Source organism: Sparus aurata, chromosome 8, assembly GCF_900880675.1.
Source record: "Sparus aurata chromosome 8, fSpaAur1.1, whole genome shotgun sequence".
NCBI lineage: Eukaryota > Metazoa > Chordata > Actinopteri > Spariformes > Sparidae > Sparus > Sparus aurata.
Window position 1 is genome coordinate 15,990,116 of NC_044194.1, and position 17,776 is coordinate 16,007,891.

The window sequence follows — 17,776 nt, forward strand, 5'->3', positions numbered from 1 at the left end:
TCTTGTCACAGCAGGTGTGTGTGAAGGGTCTAGGGGAGGGAGAGAGACAGCGAGGGATGGGGGGTTGGGGAGGGTGTTAGGATTGGACTTAATGGGTAGGGGCTAAGGTAGTGACTGCATCTTCGCGTAAAGAGCAGTTTTGACTTTCTCTCTGTGCCTCTCTCAGACAGACTCACACAGGCTCGCTTCTAGTGCTGGACTGAACAACCCTCTCAGCTCTGCTCTCCAGCTCTCGCCACCAGAGAAGATGCTTCATCGTTACTCTTCATGAGATTACTGCACTGAGCGGAGTGGCAGATCTGCAGCGGATGGGCTGCTGCTGCTCTTTCCATCTTTATCTCTCTTTTAATTGGGACGCTGGGGAGAAATAAATAGCTCAGCACACACTGTTGGGAGGCAAATGAATGGAACAGACTGACGGGGGATTTCCCCAGGCTGCCTTCACACCAATGGACCTGGAAACAAGTTTTGAGCTGGCCAAAGTTTATTTGGCAGAATAATGTTTCTTGTCGTTTTGTAAATTTGTTTTTGCAACAAGATCATCTTTTAAGAGCTTGCAGACTGATATTTTCGAGGACTTTCACAGTAAACATACATACCATGTAAGTCTAAGTTTCTTCTTTACTTTAATGAGCTGTTTATTGGCAGAAGTAATGCCGCCTGGGAGATCTCACGTACACAGGAACGGTGTCATTTTTCAGCTGTCTACACTGCTACTGACACAAACTGTTAAATAGGGAGAAAACTATTTAGTATTAATTAATTAAACCAATTTTTGCTTAATTAACTAAATCTAAAATAATATTTCTTGTGTTCTTAGATCTTAGGCTCAAGGATGTGCTCTATAGTAATTCTTCATCATTGGAGTCTGGCGGTGTTCTTGCTGTGCTCCCCAGTGACTCTTGATGGGAAACCAGTTGATGCACTTGGTAGCAGAACGTGAGTTACTTTTTATAATCATTTTGACAACCATAGAAAAGTAATTTAATGTTATGCAATATAGAGCTTTATTAAAATTAAACATAGTGGAGCAACATTTTTAAACAATTCTGTTGATTTGATTCAGAAAACTCAACTGCAGTTAACCTATACAGATTAAATTAAGGTACAGAAGGTTTTCTCTGTTTTGACTTGCACTTTGGCTTCTTAAGGATGTATTAGTAATGGCTCTCAGAAACTTGTTTATGCTGCCACCTACTGTACTGAGGTTTCCTGGTGCCTGACCTTCAATATTAGCTGACAACTCTTCTAAAACTGTTCCACACATAAACTCAACACTGCGGTGTACCAAGAAATGTATTAAAAAGGTCAAGCAAAAAACGGAAGTTGTAAGATTTTGCTGTTTCAACTCAGAGATTGAGAATCTCACTAGTAATTTAAAATAAATCTGACAGGACAGAATGACTGATCTCTGACAGATTTAGAGAAAATGAACTTGGTATTGTTCGTGCATGATACTGTTTTAGGATGCTAGTAGATTTTATGCAACTATCCTTGTTGATCTGACCATCTATTTATTGTGATGGCTTTAGGAGGAGGTCAGTGAGCCACGCCCAGCTGATGCATGACAAGGGTCGCTCCTTACAAGAGTTCAAGCGTCGTATGTGGCTGCACGAGCTGCTCGAGGAGGTGCACACAGCCGATGATCGACCTGTGCAGAGCAGAACCCAGAGCCAAACATTCAGTGGCAATGCCCTGCACGAGAAGCCCCCAGGGGCCACCAAGAACATCCCTGACAGGTTCAGGCTGGACAGAGAAGGTCCTAACCTGCCCCAGGAGACCAACAAGGCTCTGGCTTATAAGGACCAACCACTTAAAGTGGCCACAAAGAGGAAAAAAAAGGTGAGGTTAGGCCGACGTAGAGAGAGCGACAAGAAGAGGAGGCGGGCACGGTCTGTTACAACAAAGGAACAATGAATGATGCAGTACCACAGCAAAGAGACTCTGAACAGACTTTAAATGGTACTGCGCTGAGACACTGACAAAGGTTCAACCAGACTGGGATCTGACAGACTCGATCCATCACTGACTCAGTTGCTTCACATCACGGGCCCAGGATTGTGCTTGTATAATATTTCGCTGTTTGTATTTTCAATCTCATAGTTCCTGAAGTTTTGTGAATTATCATCATAACATCTTCTTCAGTTCATATTTATTTGGAAAATCTGAAGACCTCTGTAATCCTGATTTACATCTTAACAATTCCATGTGTTGTCATCTCTAACCAACCGTGTGATCAAGTAGATCATAGGAGGAACTATTTATTTCCTGAATAATGTCATTATGTCAACTTCATGAACTTGGGAGGCTTAGTGGTCTACTTTTGTTGGCTCCATTTGTGTTAACTATCTTGGACTTACAGTTACATACAAACTGTTCAATGAATACATCTGTTGCATCTTTTTCATAATTTATTTCACTTTGAAAGTGTGTATTTATTTTGTGAATGTATCTTGGTGCTGCTGACTAAATTCCGTAATGCACTTTAGTTATATCCTGTACATGTTCTTTTGTGGTTGAGTTTTGATTTGATGTTTCTTTTTGATGGTCCTGCTTTCCTTTCCCACCCTAGATTCCTAATGGACTTGTAACTTATTGGATGCTTCATCAAACCCACTCTCACCGTTTTACATTATAGTTTATTTTTATAGAACAAGACCGAGACAGGGGCTCTCAGACTCATATAATGTTCTTCACTTGCACTGAGCGCATACTGTTCATGTTTCCAGTTAATCAACCATTAAAAGTGTAGTCATTAGAAACATTTCTGATTCATAGTCTCTTTGTTTACAAGCCATTTGTGGCAACTTGCTTTAAAAGAAAAGCTGGTTGACAAGAAATCTACCAGGCTAAATAGTGCCCCATTCCAGCTTCTCAAATATGAGGACTTGCTTTTAATTCTCATGTGATATTAAATTCAATGTATAGAAACACACACACACACACACACACACACACACACACACACACACACACACACACACACACACACACACACACACACACAAAGACCTGTATGTAAAAGGTAGAAAAGGGCAAAATGTATGCCCATATCTTGAGTTTAATCAGCACTAAGTATCTTTTCTGCTCAAGTGTATTTAAGCAAATCATTGTATCCCTCTCAGTTTTTGTATTTTACCATGACCTTTGACCTTTCTATAGTTTTTTCTGAAAGAAAGGATGTGTAAGAACTGGGTCTAAACTTAAAAAAGAAATTTACACCCAATGCACCCATGTCGCTTTCGACTTCACAGCGTGGACAGAAAACAACAAACCTGTTTATGTCCACTTTGAGAACATGTGGCATTTTTAACAGCCACTGACTGCACAGCATAGACACTGGTAATGGAGGGGTTAGCAAATGCATTAGCATCAGCTATATCCTGTGCTAAGAGCAGCAGTGTACACCGTAGGCCATTACCTGACACACAGTCATAAATGCTGTGGAAAGCCTGATAAAGGAGCCTGCAGTTCACACTGAAGAAATCAATCAAACAATGGAGAGAGACATTAACATCTCCAGAGAGGGGGAGGAACAGAGAACATAATCAATAGACTGGTCTTCTGTTCTTTGGCGCTTGGAGAGGGCTGATTATTAAATTCATAGTCCCAAATCCCCAAAACCATCTCCATAAAGAGAGATGTCTCAGTTTTTACAGCAACATTCTCTCAAAAAAGGAGATCCACAGACATTGATATATTGTAGACACACAGATTAGATCAACAAGTCAACAAGTTTCACAATGTCAAATATAGCTTGAATAAAGTGTAGAAAATGTTAAACTATATATATATATATATATATATATATATATATATATATATATATATATATATATATATATATATTATATTGTTAAAACAAAAAAGATACACATCCTCTAATATTAATAATAATACTAACAACAACAAGTAGTACAACACTGTTCACTTAGCAGCTAGTCTGAGGCCATTTCCCTTTAAACCCAGTCAGCCAGAATCAATTTGACCCAAGTGATGTTTGCCTTTCTTCCCACCACATTCAGCAATCACACCTTGTAATGAGTCGTGAGAGGCTGTCACCTCTCCCCCTTCAGTCCAGTTTAACAGGATGGAAAACATTAAACAAAACTTTTCTAGTTTACTATATAAGGATAGTTCACTTTAAAACCATGAGCCTGAAGATGCTGCTTTGAGGAATGAGGATGGTAAGTATGACAAATTGATGGGATCATTTTCTACATGTGACTCCATTTTAAAATGCAATGAATCGTGATAAGACAAACACCTGTTCCAGTGACACTATCTGTTGAAATATACAACAGTTAAGAGAAGCTGTCAACTGTTAAATTAAAGACATTTTGTACCTTGGCAAATAACTATATTGCTGTTGTTATGTTAAAACCTTGTACTTTTCACTTTGGTGATATTACATCATGTGTTTTTTTTGTTGTTAGTACATATGCAGAATTTTACTATGGGTTTGCAAGCCTTTCAGATTCAATTTTATGAACTTAAAAATGCATTTCACAAACAGTGCCTCGAGTAACAAATATTTTCATTATCTCATCGATTAACAGATATTTACTGAATTAAAATTACTGATTTGTCTAAAAAATTTCCATTATTTGTTTCCAGTGCCAACCGACCAACAATCAAAACCACAAAGATACTAGGTTTACTATTGCATGTGATAAAAAAACATAAAATCCTGAAAAGCTTGAACCAGCAAATACAAAAAAACAACAACTAAAACAAATAAAAATATATCAAATGGTGCTGCTGATGAATGTTGTCAATCAATTAACCCTGAAAATGAATAAGGTTTTTTTTTTTTTTTTTTTTTTTAAGCTGAAGTCACGTCGGTGATAATATGGCTGTTCTCAACACGTATGGGCTGATCTTTGCCTGTACCTGTGGAGTGATCCTGGGCATTGGGCTCTGTGCCAACTTGTTGGTCTTCTCTCTGTTTGCCAAGCACAACACGTTGCGGAAGAACCGCCTAGACATCCTCCTACTCAGCATGACCCTGGCTGACTTCCTCACCCTCCTGCTCATCCCTTTTACCTTGCACTCTGCTGTAAGCCACTCGTGGCCTCTGGGTGACACTGGCTGCAAGGTCTACCAGTTTCTGCTGGCCTTCAGCCTGGCAGCCAGCACCTACTCATTGTGTGCTGTATCTATGACCCGCGCCATGATCATCACCAACCCGTACCACCCACCCACTATGGACCTGGTCATCCTCATGTTTGTCCTGGTCTGGGCCCTCAGCTTCTTCATCAGCCTGCCACTGCGAATGTTTGCCACCAAAGACAGCCTGGGCCCAAGCCTGGGCTTATCCTTCTGCCTTCCAACCATTCATGAGCACCACTACCAAGTGGTCCTCAGCCAGTTTGTACTTTACTACTTTGTTCCAATGCTGGTCATTGCCTTCAACTATGTCCGGCTGGCTGTCTTTCTCCACAAGAGCCCTGTAATGTCGGTGTCCAGTGCCAGGAACACCCGCCGCGCCTCTGTCATGGTGTTCTTGGCTGCTGCTACCTTTTCAGTGTGTTGGCTGCCTGGTTATGTGCTGGAGCTGTGTGTGTACCTGGGGCTGTATCGCCATGGACAGGCATGGGAGATGTTTTACTTCGTCTGTACTGTGCTGCAGTACCTGCACCCCTGTATCAACCCTGTGCTCTATGTACTGCTGTCAAAGCGCTATCGCCACACGAGGGCAGCCTGGCTCTTCAGATGTAACAGGAATAGAGTGCAGCCGCAGGTCATTAGTGTCACAACAGACAGCTTTTAAATACACATGATTTGTTTAAGCATCAAGCAAAGAGTTGATGAGATTTAAGGAAATTCTTTATGTATACTGTTTATAAAAATCTACTTCTTTTGTAAACAATAAGATGGATGTTTTTGTGATTACCTTCCATTTCTGAGGTATAAATGAAGAAATAAGAAGCCATGGAAATATTGGAGGATAATTTTTCAGGCCTGAGCTTAAGTTTTCTCAAAACATTCACTGTTAACTGCAAAAAGAATAAATAATCATCAAAATTAAGTGTATGTATCTAGTGTTAGGTAAGCTCTGTAAGCCTATTGTGAGTAGTCTACTGCTACCACCTAAATAATGGAGAATTAAAAACAATATGATGAGACATTCATGAAGCTGCAGTTTAGTCTTTTTTTAAGTAAGTAGCAGTGAGCTTGATTTCATATTTTGGGCAGCACTTTGATTAAATTCCCACTGAGTTTGTATCAAATGTTTTTGATTAGTTTATTTTCATTGGTCAAGATGTTTCTGTGACTTTTCTTATTTGGTTGGTTCTCTTTCCTTGTTTGTTTTTACATGCTAGTAAAATGACCATATCCCTCATGAAGCATTTTGTGTTGCATTTGTATGCCTCTTTTGTCCCAGTTCTCATGTCTTCTATTTCTATACATCATTACAAAGTGCTTTCTTATAAAATTATTTTTTGACTTCTAACAAAAACATTGCTGTATAACTTCATATTGATGAAATAAGATAATTCCATTGTATAATAGTTTTTAAAAAATATTGTTTTAAATAAAAGAAAATCTAAAAGAGCGAGAAATGTAGATTTTTTTGCACAAAAGCAGGAACAATTTAATACTTTTAAGATATATGCATCTGTATTGGGCCTTAAGGATAGCAATGCAAAACGAGTTACTGTGTAAAACAAGGTAAGACCTGTCTTGTAAGTCCCTTGTGTGCTTTATCTGTATGTAAATATGTGAGGGTATTTTTTTCTGCCGTTTTTGTTTAGTAAGCACCATGAGTCCCTTTGTCTATATTCCTACTCCAGAGCAAAACTGCTTTTATTTCATGGCAATGATAAATTAGAAAACAGATGTACTTTTGAGACTCTCCATAAAGCTGTGTTATTCCATCATATTTGGACATTTGCACACCACAAACTCTAAAAACCTGCTTTAAAAATTCTCATATGACAAATTAACTTTTACCGATCGGCTCTTATCCAAGAAGCAACAAATCATTCACTAAGTTTTGCTATCCTGGCAGAGGATGGCCATTAAATATGAGCTGTATGATCCAGCCCATGAGTATTCCAGTGGGGTAAGCTGCAGCCTTTAATTTTTTTTCTCAATGTAATTGAGCCATCACAGTGACGTTTTAACAACACAGAGGCCAAAATATGATGCTGGACTAAATGACAAGATTCTGATCTCCAGTCTGATTATGATTTTTTCAGTTAAGGTTTTAGTGTATAATATATGTGATTCACATTGCTAAATATATAGTACAGTATTGGAGAGTTATATTGATATCATAATTCTGTCTGGATTTGATCCAGGGGCAAGTATGTGGTGTGTGGATTACAGAGATTGTGAGGTAAAGTATGATTTTGTTCAAATATTTCTCCAAAACACAGTTATATTTTCTCTTGGCTGTGCTGTTGTAAATTACTGCTCTTCATAATAACAATAATATTAACAATAATAATACGTTTCAATATTTTATGTGCTGTAACAGGATGTCATGGCTGCACTGGACGTAGCCCCATGTTAGAGAACACCATCCAGTCAGTTTTTTTGACGGGAGGTTAATCTCATGCTTATTTTACAATCAAACATTAAAAAAAGGACAAAAATGGTGCATTACTACACTAAGTGTTTTAGGGATGACTGTTAAAATTAGCTTAATTCACCAGCAGCTGATGACTATTTACTGGATGGATCCTCAGTCGATGGATCCACCAGTTTACACTTTTTTTTTTCCCTCAGGCAGCAAAGTTTGGAGTGGGTGGAGAGTAAGCAGAGGGTCATGCAGCAGGTGTTGTGGTTATACAGAAAGGAACAGGGATTGGGAAAGGTAATAACAAGTCCGGCTGAGTTCTGGCGGCCACTGCAGTAATAGGAGACAACCTGCCCCACCCTCTGTCAGCTCGCCCCCTGACTTTTGGCCTTCTCCTTAGAGTACAGCGAGGGCAGCTGGCCTGACTTGTACAGACCGTCATCTGTAGACCATCAGCATGTCAGATAAGGTGAAGCAATAAAGAGCACATGCTCAGGCGCTTCAAGTTAAACTACTGAACGTACATCAGAGTATAGAGATTGCTCTGCAACCTCTGAACAACGACAGATTAGTTTTTGTTCATTTTTACTGAAACAAAGAAGAACAATAAACTCCCACAATGGAGAAGCTGGCAACCAGGTAACCTTTGGCATTTTTTGCTAGAAAAAACATTACTGCAAATATTTGATTATTGAAATAGTTGACCAGCAATTTTCTGCCTTTCAACTAACCAATGAATTGTTTCAGCTCCACTTGAGATTGAATTTGATGAGGCCACAAGGGGTTGCTATGGGACGCCAAACCCTTCCAGAAACAGGTGCTTGTGGACAGATCAACTTATGTCATTCCAGATCTTTGTGTTTGCTTCAATTTTTTTTGCATTTCTGGTGTACATGTAATATAGATCAATGCAATATGGTAAATGGCAAAAATCCATGACAGTAAATGGAATATCTTTTGCAGATTGTTGTTTGGTGTTGGTCTTCTCTCCATTTGCCAAGCACAACACTTTGCAGAACAACAAGCAAAACTATACTTGTATTTTGCTTTTGCCTCATTATCGGTGATTTTGCCGTACTCATCATGAGGCATTTCCTGCTTCTCATAGAAAATTAATCAGAGGAAGGGGCTCCCCTAACTCAATCTGGCAGTGTTTTCTTGGGAATGTTTGCTTTATTGACAGGAAACTTCTACCTCCTAACCACCAACAAGAAGCAGGATATTCTATAGTTTTAAAAAAAACAAAATGACACCAGTGAATTGAAACAGGAAACCTTGAGAATTAAAGAATAATATATTTATAACTGCATTATAAATTATAAACATTTTCATACTTGCGCATATCAGGCAATATATAAGCTAATGTGCTATACCTTTGAAAAGCCAATAATATCGGCCAACCAATACCCATTCTGTCAAGCTCTAATTTATAGATAAGAATAAAAAAGAAATTGTTAATGTATATTTCCTGAAACTTGTCTGATAGCTTGGTAGCATAAGATGAATAACACTGATGTATTAGCTTTGGCCTACCTGATATTATGGTAAGATATCATATTTATTCTAACTGCTATTTCCTTTTTGACACGTCATTAGTTATGATTTCATTTTTGGCTTCTGTTTCATTGCATCTTTTTTAACAATGAAATAAAATAATGCATTTTGTAGAAACTCTGATTTCTGCATCATTGTCCTTCTATCAAATCTTATCAATTGTCTCACTTTCAATATTGCATTACATGTTACATGTTCTGTTTCACATGGAGGGGATTTCACGGGAGTCGCAGGACAATTTTATGATTTAAAATAAAATGTGTTCTGCTAATATAACATCTTCACGCTTGCATCAAACTACCAGATGCAAAATATTCTGTTCATTGGGCATGCACATCCTCAGTTTCTCAATCAGCATTATCCTCAGGAGAGTTTTATTAAATTGACACTACGTCAGTGTTTGCCAGTATTACCTATGAGTCAGGAAAACCCAGCAAAGCAAACACTTAAACACATTCTGTCATGGTTGGAAGTATTTTCAGAACATCTACACTGGAACTGCTGCCACAAAGTATTTAAATTACCATGTCACTTAAAACTCCCTGCCCTGGTCACTATGCAGCTACTACATGAAGCAGCCTTTCCACAGAGATATAAATTCATTTAGATGACAGCCACAACCCTTTATGGTTCATCATTACCATGTATCAGGTAAGCAAGAGTGCACGATCTCGTCTGTTTAAAGAATGCTGGTACAACTTAATCACGCGCTTGGTAAATGAAGAGGGTATATTTATAAGTTTTATAATGTTGGCTCTACCTTACCCCTTGCGTATAAGTGGGCTGTCTATGTGGTGGGAGCGGTTAGTGCAACAAGGTGCTTCATGACCAGATTTAACAGAAAAAGGGCTGTGGTATCCCCATTAGCTGAAAAGGTACAAATAAATAAAACCTACAACATCCAGAATGCACTGTTGGATCAATAAACACTCCCTTTGATGAATGACATACTGTGGGTCGGGGCGGTGCTTGGCAACTCATTGGTTTTGGTAAAGGAAACTGAAAGGGGGCCAGTTGGTTACAAAACAAAACAACAGTATGCTAAAAGATGTTTTTGAGTGAAAAAATAGACAATGTACATGACTACGGTTCAACTTTTGGCGAACTACCTGTATGAAATCAGTGAACACTTGATTTGATCAACACCTTGACAAGCCCTGTCCCATGGTGCTGAGACAATGATAGCGTCCAGCCGTCCTGAGTTCTATTGGACAAAGGCAGCTCTGTTCAGGCAAATATGGTTACTTATATTTGACTTACATTTGACTCATTACCAGCACCATAACCCATCAACAAGTGCACAGTATCGTTACACAATTGGCAAAAAGTCAGGAGATCATTTGCTGTACTGAAGTACAAATATTAGGTACTTTACTTAAGTAAATCCAATTTTATGCTGCTTTTAACTGTAACTCCACTACATACAAGACGGAAATGGTGTACTTCTTACTTACTGTACTTTATTGATCTAGGGGGTTAACAAGTTACCCAGCAGTATGAGTAATTAAAATGAACTCATCGACATTAAAGTGATCACACACAACACATTACTGTAACAACTGTCATGTACTGTAATAAATATTTTTTTTACATATACACAAATGTATTCTAGACAATAAGTACTTTTACTTTTTATACTAATCAAGCTAACAGTTATGTACTTAAACAAAAATTCTAAACGCAAGACATTTACTTGTAACAGAGTATTATTTCCTTGTGGCTTTACTACTTTTACTAAAGTAACAGATCTGAGTGCTTGTCCACTCATGTTATCTTCATACAGACCTAACATGATGCCAACAGTACAACCAGGAAGGGGCAGAGATAGAGAAGAAGGGGTATTTGTCTCACATACCAGTATCTGAAGGAGACCACTGTCCCAATCATGGTGGCAAAGTCATAACTTGACCTCTCCAAGTTTCCCACTGGGTTTGAAGTCCTCCACCTCAGACAGCACCATCCAACACCCTCACGTCCGCCACGTTTCGTCCACTGTTCACAGGTCAGGGTAGAAAGGCCTCAATTTTATTCCCAGTCTGTCATTTTTAACTGCAGTTTTTATGAAGAATCTGATTATCATCACGGCTAGCTTAACATTAGCATCGTTAGCGTTACAAAAACCATTACCAATTTAAAAGTAGCTAACTGGTGTTTTTTTTTTCCATTAAGCAACTAGTTAATTTAACTTCCAGTAGTTTTATTAACTAGTCCAAAACCACATTACCGTAGTTCGATATTTTTTATCTTACCACTTGAACAGTTTCTCTTTGCAACACAAAGTTTCCAGCTAGGTTCAATCAAGGAAAGCCACCTTCACCTGGCTTCTTGGTGGTAGAGCTGAAACAAGTGGCTGCAATACCATTGTTTACCACACAATCACACATTGCAGCCCAGAGAGGCGCTGTTTCACCCAGTTAAAACTGCGGAGGATAAAATATGTTAAACGTTATATGAAGAAACGTATGAAAATGGTTTCATTTTTATCAGAAAGGAAAGGAGGTATAAACTTAACCAGGTCCAGCCTGGCTTCTAGTGGCAGATATGACCTCTTTTGATTAGGATTGGCCTGGCTTGAGATCGCATAAGTTGTTGTCTTCTAGTTTTTCTTGAGAAGGGTGGGCTGTCACTAGTCTGCCAATACACCCTCCAGGTTATACTAACCGTTTAAGTTCAGGCACGTCTGTACCCTTTTTGCCTGTGTTAGCAACTTTTAGGTAATATCTTTGCTCATAAGTTCCACAATATACTCTCTAGGTAATGTTAACCATTCAAGTTAAGGCATGACTGTACCCTTTTAGCTTTTGTTAGCCAGTTTAAGCAATGTTTTTGGTTCTTATGTCAGTCAGTGCCTGCTCTAGGTAACACTAGTCATTTAAGTTAGGCACCTCTGTACCCTTGCCATGCATTCCTAGGACAAAAAAGTAGCTTTTGGCATGCTAAAGACGGAAATATTCTTCTCAAGAGGTGTTGGCAACAAATTCAGAGCAGGTGAGTGAATACTGGACAATTTTCAGTGGGTGACCCAAAAAGTACATCTAATTAATGGTTATCTCAAGTTGCCCTGAAAGTTTAAGTTAAGTTTGTCAACAGGTTAGCCATAATCACAAATACACTACTCAAAATTAGTTAGGGATATTGGGATATTTAAGTGTTTCAATGGATTGTTTATTCTGTAACATATCTGAATATTTATTTTGTGTTTTGTGAATATTTTTGGGATCCAAATTCGACACATTTCATTTGACTTTTATTGCATCCATATCCCAATATCCACATCCCAATATCCCCTAACTAATTTTGAGTGTTGTATTAGCAAAAGTTACTAGTACTACTGTAACTTATCAGAGTTGTCTGTCAAATTTCTTTCTCACAGTGGACACACATTGAGACCTAAACCTTTTTACTTAATAATATAAAAGGGTCAATTTACGGGTTTATGCTAGAAATGCTATTTGAAATAATCAAATATCAAGTCCAAAGTAAAAATCCCAAATTAGTGAACGATATGCAAAGTAGGGTAAATACATGTATTCAGTTTGCTGAGATGTTTTTTCTTTCTTGTCACTGATTGGGCTGAGCTTATTGTAACAGTCAGTCATTTATGGTAGCAATTATTAATACTATTGCATCCATATTGACTTTAACATTTGACCTCTACAAATTAACCTGTTAAAAAAAGCATTATTTAACAAATGTACGTACGGCCATTGTACAGTGTAGGCTCACAAAATTTTGCAAATTCCTGAGAGACCACATACCTGACACACTCCACGAGTTAGGCAATGCACATAGCTGACAGAAAATAGTTGTGGCTACACACTGTAAGATCAGAGGGCTCTTGCCATGAGTTAATCATTCCATGTGCCATATAGGCAAGTGTTGAAGGAGTGTTGCCTGTTTATTTATAGGAGTCTCTAAGGGTCCACAGCAGAGGGTTGCTTTTTGAGCTGGATTAAATTACAGCTCTGGTGAAAGCTGAAAATACAGCCACAAACATGAGTATAAATTCTTAATATAAATCTGTATGGCCTAGGATATTGCGCTGTGTTTACAGTAGTTGAAGCACATAGTGGTGATGTTTTCTCCCGAGAATTATACATTGCCAAATGCATTATTCAACACATAAAGGCCATATTTTGAATATTCATATTTGCTTTTTATTTCTTCACATTGTGAGATGTAGGGGACTTATGCAAGATAATTGCATAAAAATAGGCAATGCACTGTGAATGTATATGTAACTACGTTGGCAATTGAACCCTACATAATCGGTTCAACTAAGCATGTGCTGTGAACGTCCCAAAACCAGTTAATCAGTGTCTGTATGAGCCACAAATTCCCTGTGCTCAAAAACATAGAATCATTTTTAATTTGAATCAAAGACAAAAGCAGACAAAAAGCACAACAGCTGATTCTAAACACAGGAATCAGCTGCTATGCTTTTAATTGATCTTGCTGTGAGCATGAGGAAGTCATGAGAGATTTATTTATGAGCAGGCACAAGCAAGAGGACTTCACGGAAGCTATGGATTGAGAAATGCTATCAGTCACATGACAACAACTTGCAGTCCAGATGGTCAGCACCCACCTCAGCCTGACCTAATATCACAGTTCAGGAGTCTGTTTACGTTGTAGAGCTCACTGCAACATGTAGGGACATGGCAGGTGAGGTGCAAAAAGAGGAAAATGTTTGAGTTGACACTGAGTAAACCTCTGTGCTTCTGAACAAGCCAGGCCTTGTAAGTGCCAGTGTAAATATGGTTCTTCCTATAAAGAAAATAATCAGAAAACGGAAAGCAGCACTCACTTCAAATGATTCCTGAAATTATTTGTACAGGCAGAATTTTGTTTTGATGATTTGGCTGTAGAGTCTTCAGCAGCTCACCAAGAAGAGAAACCAGTCAGGTTGTGTACTTGAGCATGGAAATGTATTTCATATCTTTGTAGAGGAGGAGTTATTGTCTGTGACAGTGATGACATAGAAATGTCAGCAGAAATATGTACTTGTTTTAGTCATTTTTTCCAGCAGGGGCAGCCCATTGTTGTTGTGACCACTAGTCGGTTTGGAATAAAAATAATGTAAGGTTTCAGTATCATGTTTTTGGGGTGGTGTAAGTGAAAAGCTGACAAGTTATAGCAGACTGGATACATTTTTTTAGTTAATCTTTTTGACTGTAGCACTGATCAAGGTATGAACGCAGTCATCAAAATGTTGACTCAGAGCAGCACAAACAAGACTAGGGATTAAGTGATGATTAATTTATATCATTAATGAAATTATCTATATTTCTTTAATAATTGATTGCACAGTGTATTATTTTGTTTTGTCCAATCCACTCTCCAATCCTACAATAATATAAGATGGAGAAAAGCAGCAAATGTTCACATTTTAAAAGGAGGGGCCTGATGTTCGATGTCTTTGCCTAATAAATTACTTTCCAATGGAAAAATAATTACTCCAACACAAAGTTAACCTCTGCATTGATTCATTTATTAAAAAGGTTGACATTTCAGTCACAAAAGATGTTTTTTAAGACACAACACTCACGAGGTGACATAGTGCTTAGTGAAGTGCTTTGATTATTTTCAATGAATCTTTCGGTAAAATGCAGAGGGGAAACATGTTTTTTCATTGATATTGGATTTTTGGGGAGAATTTCCTGCACTCTGTCACTAAATCCATCAATCAATTAAATGACTCAGCTCTAGAAGAAATACTGTCGATATATAAATGCCTGTGGATTGTTTGAAAATATTCTGGTTGAGGCTCAGCATGTTAAGAATGTAGAAGGCTTCCACACATAAGCTGATTTATAGATAGAAGTCAACAGGAACTCAGTCAGCGTATTGGGTAGGTATGCGATCAAATGCTAACAGATAAACATAAAGCCATCAATAAAAATGCAACTTTTAGACCTTTGAAGTCATGCTTGATTAACAACCCATGTGTGGCTCTCCTGTGAACTGATCCCCCTGCAGTTGCCCGCTGTCTGCATTTTGGACGACACTGTCTACTAAAAAAGGGAAAGGCTTGATCAACGAGTGAGACGAGCATCCGAGGTGGGTGTGGGACATGACATGCAGAGGTAATTCCAAGGAACCCTGCCCTCCGGATCTGAGGTACTCAGTTTCATCTCTTGCGGCATGCCTGGTTACCTATCAGCAAAAACATGAACATCAACTGCAGATGACAGCGGGCTAAAATTGGTGGATATCAAAACCCAGGAACTGGCAAGGAGCTTGGATGAGGTATCCTCTTTCTACAGTGGAAGCCCTGGGTTCAAACACCTCAGGGTGAGGAGACTGTGCGCTCCGCTCACTTGCACAGAGGGTAATGGGGACGGCATAAACACAGCTTAGGCTCTATTAGGCAAAAATTTTCACACTGTTAATTAGATGCAGCTGCACACGCTTCTCACATCACAGCCATAGACACTGGCTGATGATTGAATGCTAAGGTGGAAGCTGTAACCCAAGTTCACCCTACAGTGTTATAATAAGAGTTGTGATTTATAATAAATGTAGTTATTGTCACTGTGTTATGACTTAAAGTGGTCATTGACATATTCCTATACATATATAAATCTTAAATTCAGCAAGTATGGTGCTGGGAATTTGCAGATCAAAAAACATCTGCAGTAGGTGTAAAATGTTACATTCAGTAGAAGTTAAGGTCCCTGTTTGTTCAACCAAATGCAAGAGCTTAACCACTGCCTCAACAATTCGACATTTTAATCAGTATATTTCAACATGCCATTAGGACCTGCTTCACATGGAAAATTAGTTACAAAAAGGTCCAACGAAACCACAGTTATCTGAATCAGAAACAGTTAATTGATCTCCTTGGGGGCATTGGGTCCTGAAAAGAAATGTTACAGCATAGAGGAACATAATAATAATAATAATAATAATAATAATAATAATAATAACAACATTAAATATGTAAAAAATGGGCCTTAAAACTGATAGATGAGAACTATATAAAAGATAGAAATACGAAATAAGGCCTCATACTTCACTTTCCAGTGTAGATAATATTAAATAATATTGAAATTGGTGATGATTGAAATGTACTGTATAAAGGCCACAGTATACTGGAGTGTTTGCACAATTGAACATGATATTTCACAGAAACAAGTTAAAATGTTGCACAAAATGTGTACTGTTATTAAAATAGGGGGGTTATGGCTGCTGACAGTGGTGAACTGAGTCTATTAACTCAGAGTGTCTGACACTAGTCGATGTTTCAAACCTTCATTTATCAATCAAATGTATCCTGGGTTTATGTAGGGGTAAGGAATATTGATTAAAAACGTCTATCAGAGTACATCATCATATTCATAGAAATCATTTTAGAGTAGTTTCTTTGAAAAATCTGTTGAAAAATTGTTATTGGATAAAATAAGCAGACAAGAATTGCTGGTTTTGGCAAATCCAATAATTTCATAAGCAGACAAATCGAAGCTGTTAATCACAATGATGCAGAGATAATGTAAAATTGAATGTGGTCATAAAGCAGTCCTGCTCAATGAGGAGAGGGGTTCACAGGGTATAAACAGTATGATAAAATCTCTAGTGGTAGACAAATCTCAAAGTCACCCCGTGGTGTGTACCTGAAAATAGCTAAATCACTGCTTAACAAGATTTCTTACATCATATCTCCTTCCTAAGTTTTGCTAATGTTAGTATTGAATTTGGAAAAATTACAAGTGATCCTTCGTGAAAGTCTTTTGACTAAAGGTAAAGAGGCTAGAATCAGAGGCCTCCCAGATATAGCACCGCCTTTATAGACTCATTCCAGTGTCTGAGAAGCTGTCATCACCAGTCCTACAGAGCATACATTAGACTGGGTCGAATGCCCCCTATTTCATTTCAAGCCGAGCAGTTGGACGTAGAACGATGTAATCTGACGGAGCTGTTGACTAGCACGGCTGACCTTCTAAAAACTCCTCTTTCAATTTATAACACTCTCACGCACACAAACATGATACGCACATGTGTTCATTCACCAATAGTACTAATAGCAATGCCGGATACACACTTACAGAAATACACACACACACACACACACACACGCACACACACACACACACACACACAAACACTTTGTAAATACTTGGCCTGGGGTTCAGGAGGAGGAAAGCCAAGCGGAGTCACTGACACAAGTTGCTACTGTGGTTACCTCATGTCTGTAATGAGTTAGTAGGTAATCTCCTTCTGTGTACTTTAGTCCAAAACTAGCTTCAGAAAATTTATCACAATAAGTCAAAATGCTGCTTTTAGGTAAATGAAATGACTGTGTTTCATAATATCTGAGTGTTGCAAAAACGATGCATTATGAGGACATTTTTAATTACATAATTAATTGTAATATTGCCATCATATTTACGATGAGGTTTACTCATTTTTCAGTCATAATGAGTGTTTTTAATCATGCTGTTGTGGAGATTATTTAATGTACTCCTGATAATGCTATCATAGTTATTAAATCAAGAAGATGTACCTGTCAGTCAAGATCACTGATTTTCTCAATGACTCAAAGATATTATTTTTTAATAAGAATGATGAGAAAGCAGATGTTTTCTTGGTGTGAGTGAATCCACAGTATCTTGTTACCATGGGGGTGTCCTGCATTCATAGGTCGAGCCATTAATAACGAAAGGAGGTTCCTGCCTGTCAGCATTCATGCACCCT

General features: G+C 38.2%; 1 protein-coding gene and 1 long non-coding RNA gene across 2 annotated transcripts in view; one reads left to right on the top strand and one right to left on the bottom strand.

The window, feature by feature from the left end:
* Window positions 1-11,413, bottom strand: part of LOC115586900 (uncharacterized) — a 32,579-nt gene extending 21,166 nt beyond the window's left edge. Inside the window, exons 1-2 of the long non-coding RNA XR_003984933.1 lie at window positions 11,332-11,413; window positions 10,938-11,074 (exon numbers count right to left, since the gene is read on the bottom strand). This is a non-coding gene — a long non-coding RNA (uncharacterized LOC115586900). The remainder of the gene's footprint in view (window positions 1-10,937; window positions 11,075-11,331) is intronic.
* Window positions 131-2,764, top strand: LOC115586899 (parathyroid hormone-related protein). Its single transcript, XM_030426344.1, has 3 exons — window positions 131-602; window positions 821-939; window positions 1,533-2,764. Exons 2-3 carry the CDS (start codon window positions 836-838, stop codon window positions 1,915-1,917), a joined length of 489 nt encoding a protein of 162 aa, XP_030282204.1. The 5' UTR covers window positions 131-602; window positions 821-835; the 3' UTR covers window positions 1,918-2,764.
* Window positions 11,414-17,776: the final 6,363 nt, after the last annotated feature.